Raw genomic sequence first — 25,078 nt, 5'->3', positions numbered from 1 at the left:
GTGGTCTCTATGATCGAAAAGCACCAAGTGGGAGAAAGTGGCAACTACATTCCTGAACTTTCATTCCTAAAGCCTTTTAGCACTCACTGTATGTATGTATGTATGTATGTATGTATGTATGTATGTATGTATGTATGTATGAACAAACTCATATGGGCAACAACATAACTGCATTGGTGGAGGTATCAATGCAGGATGTGTCTTCAAAACAGGCATTTAGCTTCCTCTGCTACCCAGAAGTAAATTTGTAACTGCCAGCACAGTTGTTGGGTGTTTTTGACAGTAACAAAAAAGTAAACCAGTGACAATCACAAAGTGCTAGAGGGCACCAAACTTTTACATAGTCTTGTAAAGAAAGATAAGATTATGACACCCAGATGTTCCCAGATCAAACACACGATCCGAAAGTCTGACCAAACACAAACATCCCTGTAAACGGGATCAGTTCCATTGACCACAGTGGTAAGCAATAATAACACCGTGTCAGTTTCCTGACAAAAGAAGCGTTTTATAAGTGCCGTGTCCCTGCAAAATGCGCCAGAGCTCCACGGTCATTGGGACCATTTGGGTTTATAGTATTCGGTGTTGACACAAACAAGTGTAATTGACGCAAGGATGTTTAAGTTGCTATATTCAGAAAAAAACGACATTAAATGTCATACACATCAAATACAAAAATAAATAAATTAGTGTTGCTTTATCTTTTTATTGGCACGTGAATTGTGAAGGCGTTATCGTGCAGAGGCCTTTCCGGCTACCATTAGCCAGATAGCCATTTGAGCTCAATGTGATTCTGCCCTTTATTACTGCCTCGAAAGGAGACGTTAATGTCCTCATTCAAAGACAGTCACGAATTAACATATTACGCAAACGCACCCATTCGCTACGGGTATAAACGCTAGGCGAGTAAGAGAATGGTTGTCACCGGCTAGCTATCCGCACCGCGCCCCCATTTTGAAGATGTATGTATGTATGTATGTATGTATGTATGTATGAACAAACTCATATGGGCAACAACATAACTGCATTGGTGGAGGTATCAATGCAGGATGTGTCTTCAAAACAGGCATTTAGCTTCCTCTGCTACCCAGAAGTAAATTTGTAACTGCCAGCACAGTTGTTGGGTGTTTTTGACAGTAACAAAAAAGTAAACCAGTGACAATCACAAAGTGCTAGAGGGCACCAAACTTTTACATAGTGACTCAAAAACAACTGAATCAAAAGAAAAAGCAAAAGCAAAAGGTTTAACTCTTGTGCGTGGTCTAGGTGTGAAAACATAGTCCTCCTGGGCTTTCCCATTCTAAATTCTCCATTCATTCCCTCCATCTCTCTTCCTTCAGAGTGTCAGGGGAGGTCATTTAACTCTCCATAAGCGTTGGCCGTCCTTCCTCAAGACTAGACTGATGTGTTCTCTGCCTGAGTTTGACTTCCAATTCAACATGCTTCGCAATGTGTTCATCCTGCCAGGAAACAAACCACAGGACACACTCTTCTATGGAATCTTTGGCCTGGAGTGGTGAGTGGAAAGTTATGCTGTTAAATCTCTGGCTGATAAGATAAGATGAAAGTTTATTATCCCGAAGGAAATAACTGTTGATGGGGCTTGGAGAATGTTAATGCGATGATCTGGTACTACTGTTTCCTGTTTTATTTTGTTGTATCCTGTGTTTTTGTGTTTCTTTCATTATGCTTCATTTTGTTCTCGCCTGTTTCCATCAGTTCATTGCTATGGCAGGCCTATGAGACATTATTCATACTTGCACGCACACACACACACACACACACACACACACACACACACAATCAAAATCACAAACGCTCCATCAAGATCCCACACATGAAACAAGATCACACACATGCACCATCAAGATCAAACACACACGCACCATCAAGCTCACACACACGCACCATCAAGCTAATACACACACACACGCATCATACTACAAAAGGAAGTTAGATATACTCACAAAGTCACAACTCCTTGTTCAAAATAACTTCATTAATAATGGGCTTTAAGAAGAAGATGTGGTAGAATGAGGTTTTCAACTTTTATAAATATATCCCAACTACAGATTGTCTTTCACATTTCACAGTGAATGTATTACTCATCAAAAACTAAAAGATGTGTCACCTTTTCCTCCTTAGGTGGCGCTACTCTACATGTCCACCAGATTGATAGTCAATCTATCTCAGACCTACATCTCTATGTATCTCATCAACACACTGGGACTACAAAAGGTAACGCATTCACACACACACACACACACACACACACACACACACACACACACGTAGATCTGTCATTCCAATCAAACCAGTTCTTTCCATTGACAGTGAGTAAGGGATAAGGTGCCTAAGGTGGAATTTAGGCCTTAAATTTAATTGTTAAATTTAATAACAGTTTCAAAGTTTACCTACAAGCTTTTAGATTTTTCGTCTTTTCCGTCTATGTGCTTTTCTATTTTAGTCTCACTCAATCACTCTATGATCTAAGGATTCATCTGACAGTGATGTTCTTGTTGTTCTTCACTCCCTTTGCCTCCAATAGAATTTCATAGCCATCATTCCGTTGGTGATGTACCTGAGTGGCTTTTTGTCCTCCTTCATCATGAAGCCCCTCAGTAAACTCATTGGTAAATGTGTGAGTAGGCCCTCACTGTGAATCCTGAATGGAAACATCCTCATCCAAAACCTCAAGCAAGCCTACAATGTTTTTGTTTTAGAAATGTATTCGCTGCCACCAATCATTTTCAACTTGTGTCAACATTTGCATCAACATTTTGAAAAAATAACTCCCATGTTTGACTGCCCGCTGATTGGCTGACCTATTTTGTGGGGCTGCTGCTGATCCTGGCCTTCTCCTACTGGATGTTGATAGACCAGAAGATGGGGCATGAGGATTTACGCGGCAGCCGTCCTGCTGGGGGCAGGGTCGGCTACGATCTTGGTGATATCCCTCGCCATGACTGCTGACCTGATAGCTGATCAGGTACGGTACGGCTTTCTTTCGTTCTTCTCTTTAACCTTTCTTTCTTTCTTTCTTACTGACTACATTTTCCTGTCTCTCTCCCTCTGCAGCAAAGTGGAGCGTTTGTCTATGGAGCCGTGAGTTTTACTGATTAAATGGCCAATGGAGTAGCTGTGATGATCATTCAGGCCCTGAATCCTTGCCGGTTAGTCTACACGCACATACATGAGTACACTCACATGGACAATCAAGATACTCCTGTATACAAGAGTAACTTTCTCTCCCTCTCCCACTCCTTCTCTCTCTCTCTCTCTAACACTCAGTACTGTTAGTTGCTGTCCGGACTGTGTATGGTACTACCATTACGTCATGGTCGTTGTGACAGGGGGCGTGACTGTGGTTGCAGCTTTAGCTCTGTGTACCATCCTCATCTGGCCAATCAGAATCAGACTAAGACACATAATTACACTAACTGTAATCAATCTGTCTGCAAAATATGTACATCTGCACAGCTCTCTAACTCACTTTCTCTCTACCCCCCTACACCTCTGTCTCCCTCTCTTCATCTGTGTTTGTGGTCTGGCAACAGGCTATCAGGCGGACGAGGACTTCAGCCCTAATGGTGCAAACTCACAACCTTCCGTTTCACCCAATGTACCAGGAATACAGAGCGATACAGACATTCTCTCACACTGACACACGTTTCCAGGTTCAGGCTCGACTGGTACACATGGTGAAGACTTTTCAATGAACAAACAAATGAACCCTGCAAAACCCTGCAATCCCTGGACCAACAGCTTTATAAAATGAAAAGAACAAAGGGATTGTGAATGTATGAGAAACTCTATCTACAAAAACCTGGAACTTGTACTTTTGCATTTTCTATTTAATGAAGGGAACTGAAGGGAAGGTTAAGGCACATTGGTATTATTATTATTATTATTCTACACTCACTCATACTCACCATTATGATAGGTGTGCAAAAAGTGAAAGTTTATAAATATGTTTGAATTGAATGCTGCTCATTGAAATGTAACACAACTACCTCAGAAATTCTATTATACATTCCTGTTTGGAATGCTTTGTTTGAGGAGTATTGACACCATTTCCCCCCCAAACCGAATTACAGAACTAGTACAGAACAAGCTCTGTACTGAGGTGTCTGAAATGAGAGGAGCATTGTTGAAAGAGCTCAGCTTACTTCTATACCATCTGTTACTCCTCAAGGACATATTGGTGTTTCGAACTAGTTTTCTTCTTACGTTGTTTTTCCTTTTATTTTCATCAAAGGGCCAAAATGGGAAATGTCCATGAAAATATATACTTGGATAACAGCACTGCTATTTTTGTTGCTATATTAAAGGGATTAAGTGGATACATTTAACATTCATATTGAAACACAGTGTTTCTGGAATCATGCTGTTAAATGCTGTAGAGTCCTCAAGGGAATCATTCAGTCACTTCAAAGAATTATGTTTCCTAGTGTAGTGATGTCTTCTTTTGTTTACCAAATACCTGTGGATAAATGTGTCACATTGTGATTTTATTGAATGAAGTGAAGTCCTGCATCATTCCCTCACACACTCTGCCAAAGCACATTTTATGGACTGTGGGTGAATGATTTGTATTTTGCAAAGGTATACTTATTAAACCTGTTTTTCATGTGTGGTTGTGTGTAACAGTCACATGAACTCATCAATCATTTGCTCAAGTTACTAGAAGTGTGAACTTTCAGAAACCACAGTTTAAGAAGTGTCAATATATGAACTCAGGGTGAGCACTGTTTTAGTTTGGGTTGCATCTTTATTATGTAACATACACGTAGATCACATGGAGTCCACATTCATAAGCAGTACAGCATTTAATCTTTTCTCTTATACTTAAGAGTTGGTGTTTTTGTTGATGATTAAACTCACAAATGAAATGTATGAGAAACTCTATCTGGAGAAGTAGAAACATTGATGAGACAAAGCAGAACCAGCAGCAAAGCTCTGTCCATGATGAACTGGAGAGTTTCATTTTATTGTGATACCCACAGCTCTTTATAGACTCACTGGAAAGAGGAAGCATGGCACACACACACACGCGCGCACAAGTATTGACTTGTGTCTTGTTTTGACTGAAACTCTCTGTGATTCCTTTTGATTGCAGATTTATTCGATGTATCTTATTCTGTGTAAATGAGGCACCATTTATATTTCATTTAACACATTACTGTTGTTACATTCAGCGTAACAAGCTTCCTGAATCTAATCAAGGCTATGGTTTAAAAGACCGCTTTTACAGTTTTTATGGTAATGGCTTAGCGAGGAAACCGCAGAGACCAATTGCATGCGAGTTTAAACCATCCCACGTGATACTACTCATGCCGGTAATAGTTCAGCGAGGAAAAACTCAGTGACCAATTGCATGCGAGGTAAGCCATACCACGTGATACTACTCAAGCCAATCAGGTTTGTGCCTTTTGGCGGGAAATATTGTGACGCGCCACGCAGACAGGTGACGTCTACGGTAATGGTTTAGCGAGGAAAAACTCAGAGACCAATTGCATGCGAGTTGAGCCATCCCACGTGATACTACTCAAGCCAATCAAGTTTGTGCCTTTTGGCGGTAAAAAGTGTGACTCTCCACGCAGACAGGTGATTGCTGAGTCAGAGCCAAGTTGAAGACGGAAGCGGAAAAAGAAAGAGCGACACAGGTAAATGTTGTTGTGCTTTAGCTTGTAATTCTCTGCTTTCGCATAAAGTCGGAACATTTTGCTTTTGACGTGTGTTAAAACTAAGAGATATATTCAGACGACTGAGCCGGTGCTCTCCAAAATTGTGTAGTCAACATACTTGTTCAGAATCGGTGTTCCGTATTAAAAGTGCCAATGTGAAACAGCATTATGAGACAAAACATTAGGGTTTTGAACAAATATAGCCGCTAAAATCTGAAGTGAGATCGTAGAAAACAAGTGGTCTTAGAGCCCAATATGAGCAGAGTCCACCGGGATCCGCACATTCAATGTTCCCTCAGAGCTGCTGGTATTCTTCTTTCCTCGTTTTGTGTTGAGATTTATTATCTGTGAAATCAGTTGAGTCAAGTCGGAAACAGAAAATGGGAGATTCAAGCATTTGCTTCCTTTATTTTATATAAGCATTTTATTTGAACATGCTGCATTATATTTTGAAATGCAGCCTTACTTTGACTTGGTACATATATGTTCTATGTTACGTGACAGTGAATATTGTCAAAACGTTTTTGAATCGTACTAAATTCATTTGATTTGACAGTCAGGTATTGATTACAAGCAGATGTTGATACAACGGGCTACTTAAATATCACACTACATAGTTAGACATTATGATCTTCCAGACCTTTGCTCCGAGAAATTTTCTCTACTGGCGCTCTTTAAATTGTAGTTGAATACCCCTGCTCTACAACATAAACATATCTGCTCCATGACGGAGCCGAATACAAACGATTTTATTTCATTGTTTTATTTTTTTATTTTGTTTTATTAATATATTTATAACTTTAATTAAATGTATTTAATGTATTTTGTATTTTATTGTATTAACTTGTGTTAACTTAAATGTCTTTTATTAGATTAAATTACATTTAAATACTTTATTTTCATTTAATTAATTTCATTTCATGTGGCATGTTGAGCTTGAAATTCTCTGCTTTAGCATAAAGCCAGATCATTTTGCTGACGTCGGTCTGTTTTCTTCACATTTTCCAAGGTTGGTGGTTTGGTGACCAAGGGACTAAGCGGCAGTACATCGGTGTGATGATGCTGACACAGAGGTAAATGCTTAGAAGTCATGACGTCTGGTGGCTAAGCTGCACAATATCTCACCATCAGCTTTGACGCGCTTTGTGTGTCTGTCATTTCACTCCAGCATTGTTGCCGAGCTAAAGCGGAGAGACCCGATGTTCCCGGACGTGGCTCACAGCATCCTGATCCACAGGGTCATGATGGGCTCTCCATCCAACAGGTTAGCATGTTTACAGATTTGTTAACGTGTGCATCTCTGCCCTTTAGGCCTACAGTGGAATATACCTCTGCTTCCCCATGGACTCAGACATGGGCTCAGATTTCAAACTAGACCGGGTTGAGAAGCTGTTTGTCATTGATACACAACCCAGGACGCCAGTCACCACACAGGTATGTTACGGTTAAGACGACTGTACTGAGGACATCCTTGATCTAATGTAGGGAAGGATTCCTCATCCCCCATTCACTCATTGTATCTTTGTCTGTGTCTCAAAGGCAATGGAAGGCTTGGACCTGGACATGTTGGCTCCCTACATCCCCATGGACGATGACTTCCAGCTGCGCAGCCTGACACCGGAGGAGCCCACGTCTTGTGGATCACTCACATCTTTTTAAATCTCTCCTGCTGACAGCTCCTATCCCAGCTCGCCATTCAGCGGACAAAGCAGTCGCGCAGCATCACCGATCAGGCGCCGCCTGAGTCGATGGATGCTGCCGATCCAGCCGCAATGATCATTGCGGCTGTCATTTCTAGGTGTCAACAAATTTTTCTGCATTTCCTGCGGCAGATCTAATTTATGTTGCTAAGTCACTGTTACTGTGTTGCAGGGTCTCGCAGTTAAACAAAGAAGCGTCACTCAGCACCTTGGCAGCTCCAAACCTACAGCGCAAAAGAAAACTGTCTGAAATTCTTAGACAGGTGAACCAGACATTGTTCACACATCAGGCTTTACATCTACACATGCAGGGTTTGAGCCTCTGTGTTTGATGTTTTCCCCAGGGAGCATTGCTCAACGACCAACAAGAGCAGAAGAAGATTTTGAAGTAACCCATCGTCCTGACAACGCTTTACATGTTTCAGCAAAGCTCTGAAGAATCACAGTGATGATCGGTGTTTTCATCTCTTTCAGATTGGGAGAGTCGTCTGCTGGGCAGCACGTCAGAGAGCAGCTCCCTCTTCACCTCACCCGCGGCGGTTTACAAACACTAACTAGTAAATAATTTGTGTCTAAGTTTGGTGTGTTATTAACATTTAAATGTAGTTATTTATAGTAATATTGTTGTTAATGTTATGAAAGCTATTGGCACCATAAGAAAGAATGTGTGTGCTATGAGAAAACCAGAAAGCAGAAAAGGTGCACAGTGGATTTTTTTCTCCGCCTGGTAGCGAAGGGGTTGTGCAGGTTACATTGACAACTGTAGTGGGGCAGGCAAAATATGGAGGACTAAAAGTGCCAAAATTAAATAAATAAATACGCCATTAAATAATTACTTAAAAGTGTCATTAATTAGTTAAATGTGTCATTAAATGTGAAATAATTGATTAAATAAAACAAGTCATACAATTTAAAAAAAACAAACAAACATTTAATTATTTCAGTGCACATTTAATTATTTCATAGTTCGGTGTTACAGCGAACCATGAATTAATTGTATCCGTCAACCTCGCCCATCAAAGTCGGTGGGCAGGGCTAACGCGAATCTAGTCTAATCCACTGCTTTGGTCTGCCTTGAAACAGAAAGTAGAAGAAGTTTTTCTAAACATGGCGGCTGTGTTTATGGAGGATCTCCGTGAACTTTCTAGAGAGTTGGTGAGAGATATTTTAGACCTTGCACAGTATGTGGAAGCAGGACCTGCTGACCCCGAGCATGTAGCGTGTAAAGCATTTATTAAAGCTTTGCGTCAATCCATTATCTGGAATCGATTTGCCTTGACTTGATGTGCAGGGTAACCAATCAGGTGTAAGAACCCGCCCTCTAACTTTGACGGGTAAATTTGACAGATAGAATTAATTCATGGTTCGCTGTAACACCGAACTATGAAATAATTAAATGTGTACTGAAATAATTAAATGTTTTTTTTTAAATTGTATGACTTGTTTTATTTAATCAATTATTTCACATTTAATGACACATTTAATTAATTATTGACACATTTAATTAATTAATGACACTTTTAATTTTAATTAGTTTGTTAATGTTAATAACACACCAAAATGTTAATAACACACCAAACTTTGACACAAATTATTTACTTGTTTAGTGTTTGTTGACCGTCGCGGGTGAGGTGCGGCAAGGTGCAGAGGGAGCTGCTCTCTGACGTGCTGCCCAACAGACGCCTCGCCCAATCTGAAGGAGATGAAAACACCGATTATCACTGTGATTCTTCAGAGCTTTGCTGAAACATGTGAAGCGTTGTCAGGACGATGGGTTACTTCACTTTGTGGGCAGTAGAAGCGTGGTCCGATGGGAGACTGCAGCCGGTGCCTCTGACTCGAAGACCTTCAAAATCTTCTTCTGCTCTTGTTGGTCGTTGAGCAACGCTCCCTAGGGAAGACATTAATCACAGAGGGTCAAACCCTGCATGTGTAGATGTAAAGCCTGATGTGTGAACAATGTCTGGCTCACCTGTCCAAGAATTTCAGACAGTTTTCTTTTGCGCTTCACCTCTTAGCGATCATTGCGGCTGGATCGGGAGCAACCATAGACTCAGGCGGCGCCTGGCCGGGGATGCTGCGCGACTGCTTTGTCCGCTGAATGGCGAGCTGGGATAGGAGCTGTGCACCTCCTGTGTGCTGTGAGCAGAAGAGCTTTCAATAGATGTGAGTGATCCATACGACATGGGAAAAGCTGCGATACATGAATGTGTCAGAGATCTGATTACAAAGTCAGCCAGACCCTTTATATGTGATATACAGTATATGACAGGTCAGACAGGACGAATTCCACTTAGGATTTGTTCTGTGTGCAATTACATCTTGCATTAGCATAGATTGTATTTGAATGTGAGGGTAAGGGAAATGACTACTGCTGGCACCATCAAAACAATGAATAATTTCCTGTCAATTTGTCTACTTAGGATGCAAACCTGTTAAATGTTACATTGTAAATATTAACATGTGCCCTGTTAGCATGCTCATGATAGCATTGAGCTCATGTGGCTGATGTCATGACTTTTGATGCATAGATTACTTTATGTGGTTAACACAGAAAGGGTGTATTAAAACTGGATTACCTGTCTGTGTGTGCATGTGTGTGGATGTATGTGTGTTGCTGTCTTTAGGAAGAATGTGAAAGCATCTGCAGTGTGTCGGTTATCCCTGTCTGAGGTTCAAGAAGCCTTTCAAGGACCCTACATGGAGAACCAAGATGCTGGCTCTAAATGGAATGCATACACTGGAAAGATCCCTGACCCACGACCAGGAACAGTAAATACGGACCCACCCATGGAGCGCGCACGCACGCACTTCACTACATTTGAAAGGCAAATATCGTACTTTTTACTCCGCTACATTTCTATCCATAACCATGAGTACTCGTTACTTTTTCTAAAAAAAAAAAGAAAAATAGAAAGGCGGGGAAACCCTGTGGATTCAGTATTTTGTTGTTTCCTTCTCAAACGTGATTAAATTGTACAGGTGCCACTGACAGGGACAGCCTATCAGCAATCACCTTCAGTTTTCCTACCATGAACGCAAACTCCATGGTCAGATTCAGTTGGACAGTAATTATTCCGGAGAATGTCAGAAAAAATTACGGGGACTATTACCTTCAGTAAAACGGTTCGGAAAAACGACCTCAGACCTCAGACCTCAGAAATAGAAATTATTTGTGTACATATGCATATTTAAGTGGGGGAACGCTATTCTTATGACAACGTCACAACGAATCCCCATTTCACCACTGCTGATGTCTTGTGTGTGCTTTACCTGAAGGCATAGATTGGTCTTTTTAAACCATAAAGTCATTAATTAAATCATCAGAGCAAGTTGGAATGTTGAATAAAGTAACTTTTTAAAAATATGACCGTGACTTTTCTGTCAATTATTTTATTTTCAAAATTTGTTACATTCTTCAAGGTATTAACATTAAAGATTCCATAGAAACTCCATCCAGGAGGTTTCTATAGGTAAAGGTAAGCACTGTTGCAGTAATAATACAATATTTAGAAAATGTACTCTTGATACTTAAGTACTTTTAAAAACAAGTACTTCAGTACTTTTACTTAAGTAAACATCTGACTGTAGTACTTTTACTTGTATTGAAGTAAAACTTAACAAGCGGTTTCTGTACTTTTACTTAAGTAATGAAGCTGTGTACTCTGTCCGCCTCTGTATGTATGTATGTATGTATGTCTGTCTGTCTGTCTGTCTGTCTGTCTGTCTGTCTGTCTGTCTGTCTACATCACAGACTCCCATCTAGGACAGGCTTGTGATGCGCCTTATGAGAGACTTGGCTAACCGAGCCCATTTATTTGGCAGTTGGGACCCTCAGCGACCGCATGCCCTTGCTGATGTCGACCCTGGCGGGAATCGAACCGGGTACCGTCTGCCTAACAGGCAAGCACATTTCGAATAATAATATATATCATATTGATTTGAAAGTAAACATAACTCAAAATGGTACCTGTTTATTATAATTTTAATTTGGTCATTGTGGCAAAAGAAACACTACTAGCCTAAGGTATAATAATCTATTACTTCGAATGTAATGTAATAATCAAACTTGATCAAATTATCACAATTAATAATCTAATAAGAAAGTAAAATTGTACTTTACATCTAATTTACCATATACAGTCATATGACTAAAAGCAGAAAAGTACTTATGGAGCCCTCATTTTTAAAAATCATAATTGACAAATAGGTTAGTAAAAAGTGTAATACAAATGCAGGAATAAAGTGCAATCAAATGAATGGATCTAACACATTGGTTCCAGAAATACCAGAAGTTGTCAATAGTGATGCATTACACAACACATTGTTATTCACTTTTATGTGTTATGTTATGTGGTAAGACACTATTAATCATCCATAGCGGCATTCTGTTATGGTATGGTGGATTAGCTAAGAGGTCATAGGAGTGTATTGAGTTCAGAAGCAAGCCATTTTCTATCATCTTTATAATAATACTTGATACAGTATGTGTAGATCAAATATGTAGCATACTAGAAGAATACAGTATAATTCAATATTCTGTAACCGTGTCTAGACTTTTTCTCCATCTTATCATATCTACTAAAGCCCTCGTCTCTCATCAGCTGGCCCACTGCCAGAAACCCCAAAATCTGCATGAAAAGAGGAAAGAAAGAAAACTGATAAATTAAATGTATCACAAGGAATAACAGGAGCCATAGTCCAGTTTGTAATTAATCTAATTGCAACAGCAACAACCGCATAGTTCTCCAATGAAAATCAATGTAATAGTAATAATTTGATAATATAATATGATAAACGCTTTTTCAAGCACCTTCCAGCTGCAATACTGTGTATGACTGGATAGATTGTAATGTAACAACAAATATTGTGTGTACACATGTTTTGAGAATCCACTTTGAAAGCCATGACCATGAATACAATGAATACAATACAAAAAAATGCCTCTGAATCATTATCTCACTATTCAGCACAGGTGCAGACTGCTTTACAAAGCACAGAGTGTAAAGAGTGTTTCCTACCTCCACCAGCAGTACAAGCAAAGAGGACCAACTGATGACACTCAGCACAAACATAAAGGTCTCCTTCAGCTTCATCTGGCAGCCCTAGCATTCCCAAAAACACCAGATCAACAAGATAAGAGTGAAGAGAGAGGTTCAATCAATTGTGTCTGTTGTCTGTGTCTGCAAGTGCATATACCTCTGGGTACAGCTGCCATGGCTGATCCAGAGTTGCGTTGCAGGAGTGGATGGTGTGGTCGCAGCAGCTGTGAGGTACGCCATGCCCTCCGCTATGGTTAAACCATGTAGTTTTCACCCAGTCTCTGTAGCCATGGACACCACAGCACTGAAACTAAAAAGGATCAGAGCAGAAGATAATCAATTAATTTCAGATATCTTTGGAGTGCAATGGTTAACATATGTGGATAGGATGAAAATTACCTTTGGTTTTTGAATATCCTGAAACCTGTATTTTTGTTTCATGGATAACTGATGGAGCCTCTGTTGAGTTGTGTCTTAGTCTATCCTAACTTTTGAAATTGCAACCAAAACACAACTTGCTGTTTGGGCAGTAAAATCAAGTGTAAAAACAATAATGCAGTGTAAAAACCTTCTTGGAGTTTTTTCCCCATTTTAAATAATGGATTGTCTATGTCACATTAATATCGACTTCTTCTTCCATTGTGTTTATATTTGCTATTTGCAATAATCATCCTCTCATAATTGTTATGAGAGGGTTTGTACGGATCTTTTGTAACATAGAGACTCACAAGACACACAAACACAGACACACATAGACACAAATACAGACACACACACACACCTCTTCTTGTGTAGCATCCACAGAATGAGAAGTGGGGTCCTCGCTGCTGCCTGTGTATTTATTGAAAACGCCACCAAGGGGAGCTAAATTGGAATCCAGCTTAACATAGAGGTGATAATAGACATGAGGTTACAAATACATTAACATGTGGAAATTTCTACAATCTGAAGATGCATATTGAGGAGAAGGGGGCAGTCCGTTTACCTGCCCAGAATGGAAATAGGCTAACACTGAAGCTGTGCTCTCCAGACAAAAGACTACAACCAGCAGATAAACAAACTGTAAACGGAAACAATTCAATGTTAAAGACTGAGATGCATGCTGTTATCCGCATTCATGTTCACAAGTATAGAAAACATACAACTTTACCAGTCCCTGTAGAAATGAGGATTCCCTGGTGGTCAGCCCGAGGCCAATGCATCCACTGACAAGTAGGAACGCAGCACTGGCAAGAGCAAAGACTGCTGGCAGCATAATGTAGGATTGAGAGAAGAACAAACTGCAATGTCTGAACTTAAACAGGAGGTAGAATCCACTCAGACCCACCACCAACGCCGACACCTGCGGAGGAAAAACATGAAATACCTTGTAAGACAATCTAATACTATTTGTTTTTTTAAAGGACAGGACAGGATGCTTGGTGGAAGGGCTTGCCCCCGTGATGTCATTGTTTTGAACTAGAGTGCCCCTCCGCCAAGACCAGCACGAAATGTGTCTTGTTCGAATAAAATTGCCAGCAGAAAGAAAGTGACTCTGACAAACTTTTTTCTGAATCTATCACTGTAACAACTGTATCAAAGATAAGATGATTTCCTTTCACAGATTGGTTAACAAAAATGTTGGAAAAACACACTCATCTTTGAGAAACCTCTTTTCGGTGTCCCTAGAACTGGAAGTGCCCGTGCATACAAATCTGGACCAAATTGTAATGTCTTCTTCTATGGCCCACCTTTCCGCCAACCTACAAAACCAATGTGATGCAGCTCTCGTTCATACATATCAGATTGCTTGTTTCTCCAAATGGTGTCTTTTACTCATTTGGTGTCACCTGTTTCAAATGTCTACCAAATTTCATATTATTGGCATGGTAAAATGAAATCTCAAGGTTTCAAAAAATTTGCATTCAAATACACCGAACACTTCATGAGCCATATCTTGTGGAATCAAGCATTTAAACACAACAAGCATGTCCACAGAGATCAGTCTATTTTTCCACTAGTTCTGTCTTTATGACATCTCCTTTATTGTGATGTCAAGTGATTCCTCTGTGTGGGTCATGTTCTGCTGATACTTCCTTAAACTCTCTCTCTCTCTCTCTCTCTCTCTCTCTCTCTCTCTCTCTCTCTCTCTCTCTCTCTCTCTCTCTCTCGCACGCACGCACGCACACACACACACACACGAACACACACACACACACACACACACACACACACACACACAAATCAATAAATGTAAGTCAAACAGAACAAATCATCTTATATAACTTAACGTCTCACAGTTGTCTTAAATGGCATATTTATCACTGCTTTTGAAATAGCGACATGTGTAATCATCGATCCTAAAGCACATACACACCCACAGAAGCTGACAAATCATCTGAAGGATCACTGTCTTTCTTCTCAAACCACTCATTTTCACTCCCGTGGGCTGCAAAGGGGCGCAGTTATCGATGCAACCAGCAGGGGCCGTGAGACGAAACCAATACGAGACCTATTAAATAAAATTAAACAACGATGTGAACGCGTTGTTGTTGTTGTTGTTTAATCGCCGTAGCAGTGAAGTGTAGCTTTGCTTCCGCGATACGCAATGATTAACTTCTCCAAAGAACGCGGAACACATTGGTGGGGAGTGAAGTGGAAACGCGTCAGCACGTAAACCACATTATGTTTCCCTGAGTTATGAGAGGGATCTGTGAGTAAAGATGTATCACTCAGGGAGAGTGATAAAGGCCTGGGACAACACACACACACACATAGTGACAGGCAGACAGAAAGAGGCACAGAGAGAGACAAACACAAACAAACAGAGGGAGAGAGAAAGAGAGACACACACACAAACAGCAGCAACAACAGAGAGAGATAGAGAGAGACCGATAGACAAACAGAGGGAGAGACGGAGAAAGAGTAAGAGACACAGAGAGAGCAAGCGAGAGCGAGAGACACAGAGAGAGAGGCACGGAGAGAGAGAGACATGTTGCACAGATTATCAGTGCACACACTGATATTTCAAATTTAAATATGTCATCTCTAAGTTTCAGTATGTCTGAAATACTGGTTTGCTGCGTTAATGATACATTTTAATTGTACTCACTTAGGTTATATTTAAGATACGATATGGTTAGATGAGATGAAATAAGATGGAAATTTTTACAAATCAACTTTATGAATGATTGTCCTTTCTGAACTGCTGATAGAAAAATCTATAATCAAAAAATTGTACCTTGCAAAAGAGCTTCTTAAATTTCAAACATATACTGCCCTCTACTGGATAATAATTGAACTACAGCCCTTTCTATTTCCCATATGCACGTTCAGAATATGCATGGACACACACACACACACACACACACACACACACACACACACACACACACACACACACACACTGTTGACCTCATCTGACCTCTCTCAAATTTGCTTAGAGTCACAAACGAGCACTGACCTTCATGCAGCGAGACAACGACCTTGCTGCTGACCTAAATCATGAATAAAGTGACAGAGGATTTGCCTCAAACAGTGAACTGACTCCATGGCTCACTGACAGTTTCACAGTGAGGCTTCCACTCTTCATCCTCATCCTTTTCCTCCTGTTCTCTTCCATTTCTGGTCTTCTCACTCATTCTCTCATTTTCTGTCAGCCTCTTCATCTGTCTCTCTGCTTGTCACTGGATCCTCCACCAGCCTGAGAGTGGCCTCAACTCTCACAGTTTCTGCCGGTGATGCACATCAGGCATCAGACATCCGTCTCCGTGGTGACAGGATGCGTGTTCTGGGCTCTGGTGAGGGTCCACAGAATCTTTTCAAACACAGGTTGACAATGAAAACATCTGTTTTTAAGCAAAATATTTCCCATTGAGAGAGAAATCAGCAAATATTTTTGGATTTGAAAGTTGTGGACCTGCAGAACAGCTGAGCTACAAAAGTTATGAATTTGAATTACAACTTGTCTGGAATCAAACACTTCTTCAGAGTTTGTTTCTGCTTCATGAGAATATGAAGTCTAAAGATCTGCTCTTTGACCTTTTTTGTGAACCCAGGAGTGAATTATATATCACATCCATCCCTGCAGTATATTGAGTGTAACATGTTGTGTTTGGTGAGGTTTGTGTTCAGCTCTGTGTTCAGTGGTCTGTGTCAGAGTTTCTTCTCCTTCAGCAGCTGCAGTGGCTTCCTGCTGTAACAGCTCAGAGTCTCTGCAGTCTGACTGAGGGAGGTTTTTGTACCACCAGAAATCACTGTGTGAACACCCAGACACTGTTTGGGTAGTGTGCACTCTGACAGTAGTAAACTGCTGCATCTTCAGCCTGAACTCCACTGATGGTCAAAGTGAAGCCAGTTCTGCTTCTACTGCCACTAAACCGAGCTGGAGTGTCTGACTGTCGTTTGCTCGCATATCTTATTAGGAGCTTTGGAGTCCGACCAGATTTCTGTTGGTACCAGAACATAAAGTCATCATCATCAGAATCCCTGTATACAGCTTGGTTTGTGTTACAGCTCAGAGTGACAGTGGATCCTGGAGTAAATGTCACTACTGGAGGCTGAGTCACAGTCACCTGACCGCTGCATCCTGTGGATGAAAAACAAATCATTGATGGATGATCAGAAATCAATGAGAGAAAAGGCAGCACACTGTGTTTGAAATGTTGCTGAGTGAATGAACCTGTAAAACAGCAGCAGGCCAGCGTCCAGATGAGGATGGTGATGAGAGTCATGGTGTTTGTGCTTTCTGCTGTGTTCACTCACAGATCTGAGTCCTGCAGTGTTGAACTCACACCACTATAAAGCTTCTCAGTTCACTGGAGGATCAGCTGATGATGCAAAGCCTCCTCTCTATGGAAATGATTTCTCTGCTCTCCACACACTGAAGGCAACGTGGGACACAAACCCAGGAGGGAAAACAGCTTGGATTGACACTTTCTCACCTTATTGGGATGGAAAATATATTTACATGAGACATGCAGGTGAAGATTTACAACTCTTGGATAAAAATGGTGAACACTGTGGTTTGTAGGATTCATCTGTTTCTCTGCTTTATTTTCATTACAGGGTTTAAACATTTTTGTTTTAAGGCTGATTATTTCTTAATTTGTTTCCTAATGAATAACAATAATGATGTTCATATTATCTAAAATGATGTATAGTTGTAATTGAAATGTAAATTGATAATAGGGGAGCTGTAACTGTTTGTTTCTCACTGAAAGAAAACTAAAGTAAAAAGCCCCAAAAAAATATTTTAATTATTAAAAAAATCAATATATACTGATCAGAAAAGGAAACATCAGTAATCTTGAAAGTAGTTCAGTCTACTTCTAAAGATCAGTCATGTTTCATAGTAAAGCTGCTTGTTCAAAGTGCAGGAGGTTTTTGTACGGCCACTTAATGAGTTTGTATCACTGTGGAACACTTTTGGTGGAGGAACCAAACTCATCGTTGACTGTAAGTACCAGAGATTTATACTTTATACAACATATAGTTTATCATTTTTATACCAAGCTTAGTTCAGAGTGTGATGAAGTAAAAATTCATTTTTTAACAATGAAACATTTTTACCAAGTTTTGGTCTTCACCATGAAGTACTGATCATGAAGGTGGAGAAGAAATGTGAGGTTACGTTTAACGTTCTCTCAGATGATATTAAAGTGAGACATTTGATATGGAAACATGAATTTATGAAACTATTTGAATGAAGTTTTATTTTGAAATGTTTCTTGTAAAGTTTGACTTAGCGTAAAATGTTCATTATCAAAATGTTGTGATTTCATTGTGTTGAATTGTGTACATTCATATAGATGTTAGATTCAAATGTTGAGTTAATTCCTGTCAAACACATTTGTGACTTTGTAAGTGAATTCAGTTTAACTTGGACTTTGTGTTCATGGTTCATTAGTTTAACATGAACTGAACAGGAAGTGAAAGAGACAGACGACTAAAGTTTCCACTGTATTTAAATACACACACGCTCAAGCACACACTCAAGTGTTTTGCGCCAAAGATATAATAAATTTAAGTTAGTAAATTATTGAGCAGAAACAAAGATTTTTTTTAAATACCGTCAATAATTTATTTTTAGTATTAGTATTTATCTCCTCTCCTCTCCTCTCCTCTCCTCTCCTCTCCTCTCCTCTCCTCTCCTCAGTGGGTGTGGTGCAGCCCACCCTGACCCTCCTCCCCCCCTCTACAGAGGAGCTGCAGCAGGGCAGTGCCACCCTGGTGTGTGTGGGCAGCGGGGGCTTCCCACCAACCTGGAGGCTGGGCTGGAAGGTGGGGGGCACCAGCAGCTCTGAGGGGGTGTCAGACAGCCTGGAGGTCCTGGGGAGGGACGGCTCCTACAGCTGGAGCAGCACCCTGAGCCTTGGTGCAGACCAGTGGAGAAAGGCGGGCTCAGTGAGCTGTGAAGCCAGTCTGACTGGTCAGAGTCCTGTCACTCAAACCCTGGACCCTGACCACTGCTCACAGTAGATTTGGATCAACACTTTCTGCTTACAAATGCTGTTTCTTGTGTGTTAGAGAGCTGCAGGAGGCTGCAGATATCCTCTGTTCAGCTGTTTGAGCAAGTTCCCAAAATGAACACTGTTGATGTTTGTTGCTTTCCATAGCTGCTTTTCTTCATACTGAGCTTTATATTCATTCTCATCTCATTATTGCTCATCTGATATAGATTTCCTCTTTCATCAAAATGTAACTCAAACACAATTGCTGATATTTGAAATAAACCTTGCAATTCTCATGAGTTCCTGTATATTTGTGTAATGTTTTCACCACAACAAACTCTATTTCCATCATACTATCACACCTGATCTTTATAATTACACTTCCCTCAGTATCACAGTCAGGTTTAGTTTGTTTAATGTTAAAAAATAATTCACTTCTGAACCTACAGTTTAATTAATTACATTACATTACGATCATTTGGCAGACGCTTTAATCCAAAGCGACTTACATTACATTACCACCCTTTGCAGAGGGGGGAGCAATTGAGGGTTCGGTGCCTTGCTCAGGGGCACCTCGGCAGGGGCTCGAACCGGCGACCCTCCGGTCCCCAAGCTGAAGCACTACCCACTGAGCTACTGCCTCCCTAATTAATGTTGTTGTTGTAATATTCTTACTGTACTCATCCAATATGAATTCACTCAAGAAGGTTCTAGTCCTTTAGCTCTATTCTAGCACCAGGAATAACCCCTAATACGACTCAAAGACATATTTGGTTTGGTTTTAATCGGAGTTGACATCAACATTTCCACGTTGAAACCAAACTTCTCACCCTGACTCAGCAAAGCCAACATGACTCAACAGAGCTACTGGAAACAAACACACATTGACTGAAGAACTTAAACTATAGGAAGCAGTGATGCTAAATAATTATGTAAAACAAAGTTAATATGCAGCTGTCCATGTGAAACAGAGAGTGAGAAGTGGAGAGGAGTGAGATAAGATCTCCTCATTGGACCAACGAAGAAAGGCGTCTGAGCTATTCTTCTCTTCTGCCCTTTAAATCTCTCCAAAATAACTTAGAACTCATAAATTTATCTTGGTCGCCTCCTGCTGGCAAACCAGACACTCACTTTTCAGTCATAAATAGGTTTCACTATTATACACCGAATAAAACGTTGAGACATTTCATTAATCCTGATTTGCTGATTTATTACAATCAGAACTCTCAATTCAGAGTGCAGAGGCCACCAACTTTACTGACATTACATGAGACTCAAATGTTGTACATGTAACCTACAATATAGGGATAGTTTACACAACAGTTTTCCTGACTAGCTAAAATACTAAATGCCATTTTCCGAACCATATGCTCACTATAAAGCCATCTATCAAACCAATCACCAAGCAAAAGCTTAAAGCTCAGGTGGTAAGACACCATTTGCAAAACCTCATTACACTTTGTCAATAGCAAGGGCAGAAGGTGAAGACAACCTTTCTTACTATACAACATTTTACATGTGGAAGTAATGTCCATTACTATTTTTCTCTATACATGTGTGTTTTCCTTTTTGTAGGCTGCCCACATGACGGAAGTGTCACTGGTTGGGAGGAACACCAAGGTTGAGGCCTCGATCCCACGGCCACACACACACACACACACACACACACAAATAACAGAAAGGCATTTTAATGACAAGACAGAGCAAAGACAAAGCTGCCAACAGAACACAAGACACAAGAGTAAAAGCAAACGACAAGATGATGAGCTGCACAGAACACAGACAAAAACCAGGAAGGGAAACAGGAAACATTGATTATGGAGACGAAGCAGAACTAGAACAGGAGACAAAATCAGACTCACGTGGAAGAGAGGAACAAACTAGAAGGAGGACCAGAATCACAATAACAGACCAGAACCAGGACCCAAGAGCCATGGAACCGGCCGGGAAACATTAACCTGCTGGCAAGGGGCAACAGAAAATAAGGAGTTTTAATGAAAAATTAGGAAATGAGGATCAGGAAAGGGGAACATGGAGCACAGGCAAACTAAACACAGACACAGGTGAATCCAATAAGTAACAATCAAGGAACACAAAGGCAGGAAGTAAAGTAACTGGAAACGTAACGGGAGATGATTACTAAATAAAACAGGAAATGAACACAACTGACTTCACAGGATCGTGACCGCACAAGTGCAATTGCAATTGTGTCTTGGCAATAAAAAAAACTGTATTATATATATATTTTTAATTGCAAAAAGCTTTTTCTTCATATGGTAAAAACATTTTCTGTAACTTGATGCCCTGGACGCTGTGTTCTCAGTTTTTTTATGTGGTGTCTAAAGATTCCTCTGTAGTGTTTATATATTTCCTGGCTGTGTGTATGACGTGAAAGCTTTGTTTGATTTGGAGCACAGATGAAATGGTTTTGAGGCGATTGTTTGATTGTGCCACAGGGTCAAAGGGGGTTTGTCAGTGAAGGCTGAAGATTTGGTTTTGTTTACGGTCATTCCCGTCTTCGATGGGCATCTGGCCACAGCACCTCATCAACTTCACAAGCGATGTCCTCTCTGAACAAACATAAGGGGGAAGATTTGTGTTGAGTGGTGTATCCAGCCCTTGCATGCCTCTACATCCATGTTGCCACAGGCCTCTTACACCGGACCGGGAGCTTCACAAGTGTTTGATGTTTTCCTAAAAACGCTCAAATTTATCAGTGACAGGATCACAATTTAATTCATGGATGATGATGATGTCAACATGGTTATAAAACTGCAACAATAGTGAAAATGGATAAAAGAGAAATAATTTATGAAAACCAGGCAACTAATATATTTTTCTTTTTTTTTCCTTTGATGAAACTATTAAATTGAGAGATAAGAGATTAGGCATCTTCAATTTATAATGAAGCACTTTTTTCTCTCTTCCGTTGAGAATGTCAGTAAAAACTTATTGTGCCAAGATCATATAAATGTTTCATTATATCTACATAAGTGTAACATGTTGTGCTTGGTATGGTTTGTGTTCAGCTCTGTGTTCAGTGGTCTGTGTCAGAGTTTCTTCTCCTTCAGCAGCTCAACAGCTCAGAGTCTCTGCAGTCTGACTGAGGGAGGTTTTTGTACCACCAGAAATCACTGTGTGAACAGCTCGACACTGTTATGTTCATGGTAACTCTGACAGTAGTAAACTGCTGCATCTTCAGCCTGAACTCCACTGATGGTCAAAGTGAAGTCAGTGCTGCTTCCACTGCCACTAAACCGAGCTGGAGTGTCTGACTCTCGTGTGCTCACAAAGATTATTAGGAGCTTTGGAGTCTGACCAGATTTCTGTTGGTACCAGTGCATTTACTCATATTCATCAGAATCCCTGTATACAGCTGGGTTTGTGTTACAGCTCAGAGTGACAGTGGATCCTGGAGTAAATGTCACTACTGGAGGCTGAGTCACAGTCACCTGACCGCTGCATCCTGTGGATGAAAAACAAATTATTGATGGATGATCAGAAATCAATCAGAGAAAAGGCAGCACGCTGTGTTTGAAATGTTGCTGAGTGAATGAACCTGTAAAACAGCAGCAGGCTAGCGTCCAGATGAGGATGGTGATGAGAGTCATGGTGTTTGTGCTTTCTGCTGTGTTCACTCACAGATCTGAGTCCTGCAGTGTTGAACTCACACCACTATAAAGCTTCTCAGTTCACTGGAGGATCAGCTGATGATGCAAAGCCTCCTCTCTATGGAAATGATTTCTCTGCTCTCCACACACTGAAGGCAACGTGGACACAAACCCGGGAGGGAAAACAGCTTGGATTGACACTTTCTCACCTTATTGGGATGGAAAATATTTTTACATGAGACATGCAGGTGAAGATTTACAACTCTTGGATTAAAATGGTGAACACTGTGGTTTGTAGGATTCATCTGTTTCTCTGCTTTATTTTCATTACAGGGTTTTAACATTTTTGTTTTAAGGCTGATTATATCTTAATTTGTTTCCTAATTAATAACAATAATTATGTTCATATTATCTAAAATGATGTATAGTTGTAATTGAAATGTAAATTGATAATAGGGGAGCTGTAACTGTTTGTTTCTCACTGAAAGAAAACTAAAGTAAAAAGCCCCAAAAAAGTATTTTAATTATTAAAAAAATCAATATATACTGATCAGAAAAGGTAACATCAGTAATCTTGAAAGTAGTTCAGTCTTCTTCTAAAGATCAGACATGTGTCATAGTTAAGCTGCTTGTTCAAAGTGCAGGAGGTTTTTGTACGGCCACTTAATGAGTTTGTATCACTGTGGTGGACTTTTGGTGGAGGAACCAAACTCATCGTTGACTGTAAGTACCAGAGATTTATACTTTATACAACATATAGTTTATCATTTTTATACCAAGCTTAGTTCAGAATGTGATGGAGTAAAAATTCATTTTTTAACAATGAAACATTTTTTACCAAGTTTTGGTCTTCACCATGAAGTACTGATCATGAAGGTAGAGAAGAAATGTGAGGTTACGTTTAACGTTCTCTCAGATGATATTAAAGTGAGACATTTGATATGAAAACATGAATTTATGAAACTATTTGAAGGAAGTTTTACTTTTATATCTATTTTTCCTGTAAAGTTTAAAGTGTTCATTTTCAAAATGTAATCATTGAATTGTGTTGAATTGTGTACATTCATATAGACGTTAGATTCAAATGTTGAGTTATTTCCTGTCAAACACATTTGTGACTTTATAAGTGAATTCAGTTAACAGTAACTTGGACTTTGTGTTCATGGTTCATTAGTTTTACATGAACTGAACGGGAAGTGAAAGAGACAGACGACTAAAGTTTCCACTGTATTTGAATACACACACATGCACACACACACGCAAGTATTTTGCACCAAATATGCAATAAATTTAAATTGGAAAGTAATGAAGCAGAAACAAAGACATAACTATGACCATAATAATTTATTTTGAGTAGCTACATTTAAATTGACCTCATGTGGCTGATTGTCTAATAGTGAGAGATGTATTCTCCTCTCCTCTCCTCTCCTCTCCTCTCCTCTCCTCTCCTCTCCTCAGTGGGTGTGGTGCAGCCCACCCTGACCCTCCTCCCCCCCTCTACAGAGGAGCTGCAGCAGGGCAGTGCCACCCTGGTGTGTGTGGCCAGCGGGGGCTTCCCACCAACCTGGAGGCTGGGCTGGAAGGTGGGGGGCACCAGCAGCTCTGAGGGGGTGTCAGACAGCCTGGAGGTCCTGGGGAGGGACGGCTACTACAGCTGGAGCAGCACCCTTAGCCTGGGTGCAGACCAGTGGAGGAAGGCGGGCTCAGTGAGCTGTGAAGCCAGTCTGACTGGTCAGAGTCCTGTCACTCAAACCCTGGACCCTGACCACTGCTCACAGTAGATTTGGATCAACACTTTCTGTTTACAAATGCTGTTTCTTGTGTGTTAGAGAGCTGCAGGAGGCTGCAGATATCCTCTGTTCAGCTGTTTGAGCAAGTTCCCAAAATGAACACTGTTGATGTTTGTTGCTTTCCATTACTGCTTTTCTTCATACTGAGCTTTATATTCATCATATTCTCTTCTCATTATTGCTAATCTGATATTGATTTCCTCTTTCATCAAAATGTAACATAAAAAATTGCTGATATTTGAAATAAAACTATCAATTCTCATGAGTTCCTGTATATTTTTGTGATGTTTTCACCACAACAAACTCCATTTCCATCAGAATCTAAATCTGAAGAGTTTTATTGCCAAGTTGGTTTTCACCCACAAGGAATTTGTATTGGTAGTTGGAGCAATCACCATATCAAGAGCAGGAAAAAGAGTAAATCTAGAAATAAAACAAACAATGTTATGTACAGACAATATAAATACAATTAACAAGTATACAGCTGAATGTGTGTATGGAGAGTGGAGTATGGAGTGTGTACACTATGGCTATGAGTGTATAGATAAGTAGATCATACTAACATCACACCTGATCTTTATAATCACTCTTCCCTCAGTATCACAGTCAGTTTGAGTTTGTTTAATGGTAGAAGTTATATTACCATCATCTGTCTTTTAAAATAATTCACTCCTGAGCCGACAGTTTAATCAATGTGGTTGTTGCAATAGATTTTTTTTGCTGCTCATATAAATAAATTAACTGAAGAAGTTTCTAGCCCTTTTGCTTTATTCTAGCACCAGTTAAGGCTTCATCTATACTTCAGAAATAATCAGTT

The 25,078-nt window shown here is 40.2% G+C and overlaps 3 protein-coding genes, 1 long non-coding RNA gene and 1 pseudogene across 10 annotated transcripts in view; 3 read left to right on the top strand and 2 right to left on the bottom strand.

Moving 5' to 3' along the window:
• LOC143006144 (immunoglobulin lambda-1 light chain-like) overlaps positions 1–17,381 on the bottom strand; it is a 48,177-nt gene extending 30,796 nt beyond the window's left edge. For 2 of the 4 annotated variants that reach the window (XM_076157486.1, XM_076157488.1), the window contains exon 1: positions 16,671–17,381. In XM_076157486.1, coding sequence (XP_076013601.1) covers positions 16,671–17,141 — 471 coding nt within the window. In that variant the 5' untranslated portion in view covers positions 17,142–17,381. The remainder of the gene's footprint in view (positions 1–16,670) is intronic. The other 2 variants (XM_076157485.1, XM_076157487.1) reach the window with 1 other exon arrangement.
• The window catches only part of LOC143006113 (immunoglobulin lambda-1 light chain-like), a 59,586-nt gene extending 35,060 nt beyond the window's left edge, over positions 1–24,526 (top strand). Inside the window, exons 3-6 of the mRNA XM_076157441.1 lie at positions 17,830–17,865; positions 18,566–18,884; positions 23,097–23,194; positions 23,930–24,526. Coding sequence (XP_076013556.1) covers positions 17,830–17,865; positions 18,566–18,884; positions 23,097–23,194; positions 23,930–24,252 — 776 coding nt within the window. The 3' untranslated portion in view covers positions 24,253–24,526. The remainder of the gene's footprint in view (positions 1–17,829; positions 17,866–18,565; positions 18,885–23,096; positions 23,195–23,929) is intronic.
• On the top strand, positions 828–4,577 carry LOC143006085 (major facilitator superfamily domain-containing protein 12-like; annotated as a pseudogene).
• On the top strand, positions 5,476–8,466 carry LOC143006152 (uncharacterized). Of its 3 annotated transcripts, XR_012964219.1 has the most exons (6): positions 5,476–5,666; positions 6,697–6,760; positions 6,856–7,121; positions 7,227–7,650; positions 7,732–7,775; positions 7,862–8,466. It is a non-coding gene; the product is annotated as an uncharacterized LOC143006152 (long non-coding RNA). The 3 variants fall into 3 exon arrangements; XR_012964217.1 differs by having other exon boundaries at positions 6,999–7,121; positions 7,227–7,775; XR_012964216.1 differs by having other exon boundaries at positions 7,227–7,775; positions 7,862–8,465.
• Positions 11,584–15,892, bottom strand: tspan37 (tetraspanin 37). 2 transcript variants are annotated; one of them, XM_076157490.1, is made up of 7 exons: positions 15,872–15,892; positions 13,580–13,771; positions 13,415–13,489; positions 13,211–13,309; positions 12,587–12,739; positions 12,409–12,492; positions 11,584–12,018 (listed from the first exon to the last, which is right to left on the bottom strand). In XM_076157490.1, the coding sequence occupies exons 1-7, from the start codon at positions 15,875–15,877 to the stop codon at positions 11,899–11,901; spliced, it is 729 nt and encodes a 242-aa protein (XP_076013605.1). In that variant the 5' UTR covers positions 15,878–15,892; the 3' UTR covers positions 11,584–11,898. The 2 variants fall into 2 exon arrangements, with proteins under 2 accessions (XP_076013605.1, XP_076013604.1); XM_076157489.1 differs by lacking the exon at positions 15,872–15,892 and adding an exon at positions 14,786–15,011.
• Positions 24,527–25,078: the final 552 nt, after the last annotated feature.

This window comes from Genypterus blacodes, unplaced genomic scaffold (genome assembly GCF_046128005.1).
Source record: "Genypterus blacodes isolate CSIRO-AG114 ecotype Tasmania unplaced genomic scaffold, CSIRO-AGI_Gbla_v1 ptg000073l_1, whole genome shotgun sequence".
Taxonomy (NCBI): domain Eukaryota; kingdom Metazoa; phylum Chordata; class Actinopteri; order Ophidiiformes; family Ophidiidae; genus Genypterus; species Genypterus blacodes.
Note: the sequence above shows the minus strand (reverse complement) of the source record. Positions and strands in the feature narration are given on the sequence as shown.